We start from the raw sequence: 3,386 nt of genomic DNA, 5'->3' as shown, positions 1-3,386 counted from the left end.
CCACTGCCCCCGCGCCCTCTCCCGGCCACCGCCAGTGCTGCCAGGCCCGCGGGTGGCTCAGTGCTGTGGTCCCCTGGAGGCCCGGAGTGAGTGGTCTCCGTGGCCAGGGAGGTCCAGGCCCCGAGCGCCCATCCAGCACCTCACAGCCTGGGCTGCAGGCAGGACCCTGGTTCCGCTCCTGGCGGTGGCTCCGATGTGCGGTGCTGTGAGGGGGCTGCTGGTGACCCATCTGGCCGTGGAAGGCAGGCGGTTCTGGCCCCTGGCGAGCAAGCTGGTGTACCAGCCTCCTGCTCCGTGCACGCCCAGCGGTGGTGCTGGGTCGGGGCCCCGGTCCGTGACGCGGTCCTTCCTCTGATGTCTGCCTTCTTGGACCAGGACGTCTGGGCAGCCTAGAGGTGGCAGAGCCCTAGACTCCTAGGCTGGTCTCCTCCCTGAGTAGGGGATCGGGTGGCAGCAAAGCCCCTTGAGGCTCCCGGTGGGGCCTCCTTCCCGGCGGCGTGTGCTGGGGGAACGGCACCTCTCTCTCCGCGTCCACCTGTGTGGTCCTGGGGCAGCCTCGAGGTCACGTCTGGGCGGACAGCGAGCCCCCAGCCTACGCCCTGACGGCTGCTTTTGCCTTCAGGTCCCCCCACTATGCCTGCCCCGAGGTGATCCGGGTGAGTAGTCACTACGCGCCCCTGTCCCTGCCTGTCCACGGGGCCTTACCCCCCGCCCTCGCGGACCCCAGACCCTCCACCTGGGTCCCTCATTCTCCACGAAGCCAACCACACTGCCCCCCGCAGGGAGAAAAGTACGACGGGCGCAAGGCGGACGTGTGGAGTTGCGGGGTGATCCTGTTCGCCTTGCTGGTGGTGAGCCCCGCGCCGTCCACACCCTGCTCCGCCCTCTCCCGTCTGCCTCTCCTCCCCGCCCGTCCCTCGTCCCTCGTCCCTCGTCCCTCGTCCCTCACCCGTCCATCTCTGTGCCGCCCCTCTGTGCCGCCCCTCCCGCCCAGTCCCCCGCCCCACGGTGACCCCGTCCCCGGCCGGCAGGGGGCGCTGCCCTTCGACGATGACAACCTGCGGCAGCTGCTGGAGAAGGTGAAGCGGGGAGTGTTCCACATGCCGCACTTCATCCCGCCGGACTGCCAGAGCCTGCTGCGCGGTATGATCGAAGTGGATGCGGCGCGGCGCCTCACGGTGCGTGCGGGCGCACAGAGGGTCAGAGGGTGCGGGTCTACACTTCCAGGCCAGGCTTAAGGGCCCCCAGGGGTAGAGGTTCCCTCTCCATGCCACCTCCCTGGGAAGGGAGACTTGTGCCTGCGAGTGTGGTACAGGGACCCCTGGGTGTGCGGGCTATATACAGGTGTGAGTGAATGCACAGCTAGGTGTGTGCACAGGTGTGTGCATGTGTGCGCGCGCACAGGTATGAATGTGCATATGTGTGAGTGCATGCAGTTGTTTGCACGTTTCATAAGTGTGACTGCAAGTGCATGAGTGCAGGCACAGTAGTGTGCATATACACGTGTACACAGGTATGTGCACTCACGCACGAGAACCGTTCATAAGTGTGTGTGCCCCTGCATGGGTACAGTTTGTGTGTGCACATGCATGAGTGTCTGCACAACTGTATTTCACAGGTTGTGCACATGTGTGCATGTACACAGATGCACAGGCAGTATTCACATGTGTGAGCATGTGCCCAGGTGTGAATGTGCATGGATATGTGCGTATGTGCACAGGGGCCTCCTGCTGGCTGTGTCCTGCAGGTGTGCCTGGGAGACCAGCGTTCACCAACTCTAGCACCGTCCCTCAGCTTCCAGACCAGCCCTGACAGTGGACACAGCTCATCATGACACTGACCATGGGGGGTGGATGTTCTGAGGGAAGTCCCACTTCTGAAAGAAGCCCATAGGCAGCCAGGGCTTAGCTGGTACCAGGAGATTAGATCCCCAGGGCAAGGGCAGCAGGACGCCCTTGGACTGGTCTTTCCAGGACAGGGGTGGCCTGGTGACCAAGAGGCCATCTCCCAACCGCCCCAACCCAGCTGTCCCCAGGCTGGTGGAGAGGCACTTGGAGAGCGGGCCTCTGAGCCCCCTGCTCTCACCTGCACCCCAGCCCCTCCCCGCAAGTGGGCCACCCCTGGCTGCCTTCTGCTCTCCTCCCTCAGGCCTCTGTCTCTGAGTCACCAGGGGCCCCCTGCCTCCTACCCATACCTGCAGCCCCCACCATCCTTTCCCCAGACTGGCATTTCCTCTTCCACTGGGGAGGCAGGGTCAGGGGGCTAGTCTGGAGCTTCTGGGAACGCGCAGCCCCTCCCCATTTTCCTCCATCCCCACCCTCTCCCTTCTCCTCCCCCCACCTTCCCTCCACGCCCTCACCCTGCCCTCCCTTCATCCTTCTCCCCTCCCCATGCCCTCCCCCATCATCCCTCCTCCACTCCCTCCCCTCTTCCTGCTGGCTATCTTCCTCCATGATGGTCCTCTCCACCCCCTCCCAGGTGCTCCCAGCTCCTGCTCCCTCTGGCCTCCTAACGTGGGCTCCCTGCTCCCTCCATACTAACTTCCTGTTTCTCTCTCTTGTAGCTAGAGCACATTCAGAAACACATATGGTATATGTAAGTAGCTTTTCCTCCCACTCATCGCCTGCTTTGCCTGTCGCTGCAGCCGGAGGGCCTGCTAGGGAAGGCGGGGGGAGGACCCAGCCCAGCGCAGGCCTGCCCCCAGCCTCAGCCCAGCGGTCAGGGACTCCCGGCATGCCTGCGCTGGGCACAGCAGCGTGCAGGAGGTGTGCAGGGGCTGGGACAGGGAGAGAGCAGCAGGACTCAGGGTCCCCAGGAAGGGCTGGGGGGAAGAAGCCTTAGGCCTGCCGAGGTCAGTGACCGCTGGTGGTGCCCTGTTGTCCACAGAGGGGGCAAGAACGAGCCTGAGCCAGAGCAGCCCATCCCCCGAAAGGTGCAGATCCGCTCCCTGCCCAGCCTGGAGGACATTGACCCCGATGTGCTAGACAGCATGCACTCGCTGGGCTGCTTCCGAGACCGCAACAAGCTGCTGCAGGACCTGCTGTCTGAGGAGTATGTCCCATGTGGGGCCCTGCAGGCAGCAGCGGGGGATGGTGGGCTGTGGGAGGGAATGCTGTGTCCCTAGGACCACCCACCGTCTGGCAGTGGACACCATGCTTGCTGACCCTTCTCGCCCCCACCCCTGCCCCCAACAGGGAAAACCAGGAGAAGATGATCTATTTCCTCCTCCTAGACCGGAAAGAAAGGTATCCCAGCCACGAGGATGAGGACCTGCCCCCCAGGAACGAAATAGGTACAAAGTCCCAGGGAAGCCTGGCCCCACACCAGCCCTGCCAGATGCAGCAGGCTGCCCGGCCTGACCCCTGTCTGCACACAGACCCTCCCCG

At 64.3% G+C, this 3,386-nt stretch overlaps 1 protein-coding gene across 1 annotated transcript in view; it reads left to right on the top strand.

Annotated features, from left to right (window-relative positions):
- LOC102756420 (serine/threonine-protein kinase BRSK2) overlaps window positions 1-3,386 on the top strand; it is a 47,907-nt gene that overhangs the window by 30,478 nt on the left and 14,043 nt on the right. The window contains exons 6-11 of the mRNA XM_015568942.1: window positions 623-656; window positions 783-851; window positions 1,032-1,178; window positions 2,564-2,595; window positions 2,887-3,051; window positions 3,195-3,366. Of these exons, the coding sequence (XP_015424428.1) occupies window positions 623-656; window positions 783-851; window positions 1,032-1,178; window positions 2,564-2,595; window positions 2,887-3,051; window positions 3,195-3,366 (619 nt within the window). The remainder of the gene's footprint in view (window positions 1-622; window positions 657-782; window positions 852-1,031; window positions 1,179-2,563; window positions 2,596-2,886; window positions 3,052-3,194; window positions 3,367-3,386) is intronic.

The sequence above is a fragment of the Myotis davidii genome, unplaced genomic scaffold (genome assembly GCF_000327345.1).
Source record: "Myotis davidii unplaced genomic scaffold, ASM32734v1 scaffold425, whole genome shotgun sequence".
Classification (NCBI taxonomy): domain Eukaryota; kingdom Metazoa; phylum Chordata; class Mammalia; order Chiroptera; family Vespertilionidae; genus Myotis; species Myotis davidii.
The sequence above is the reverse complement of the archived record's forward strand: the minus strand, read 5'-3'. Positions and strand labels throughout refer to the sequence as shown.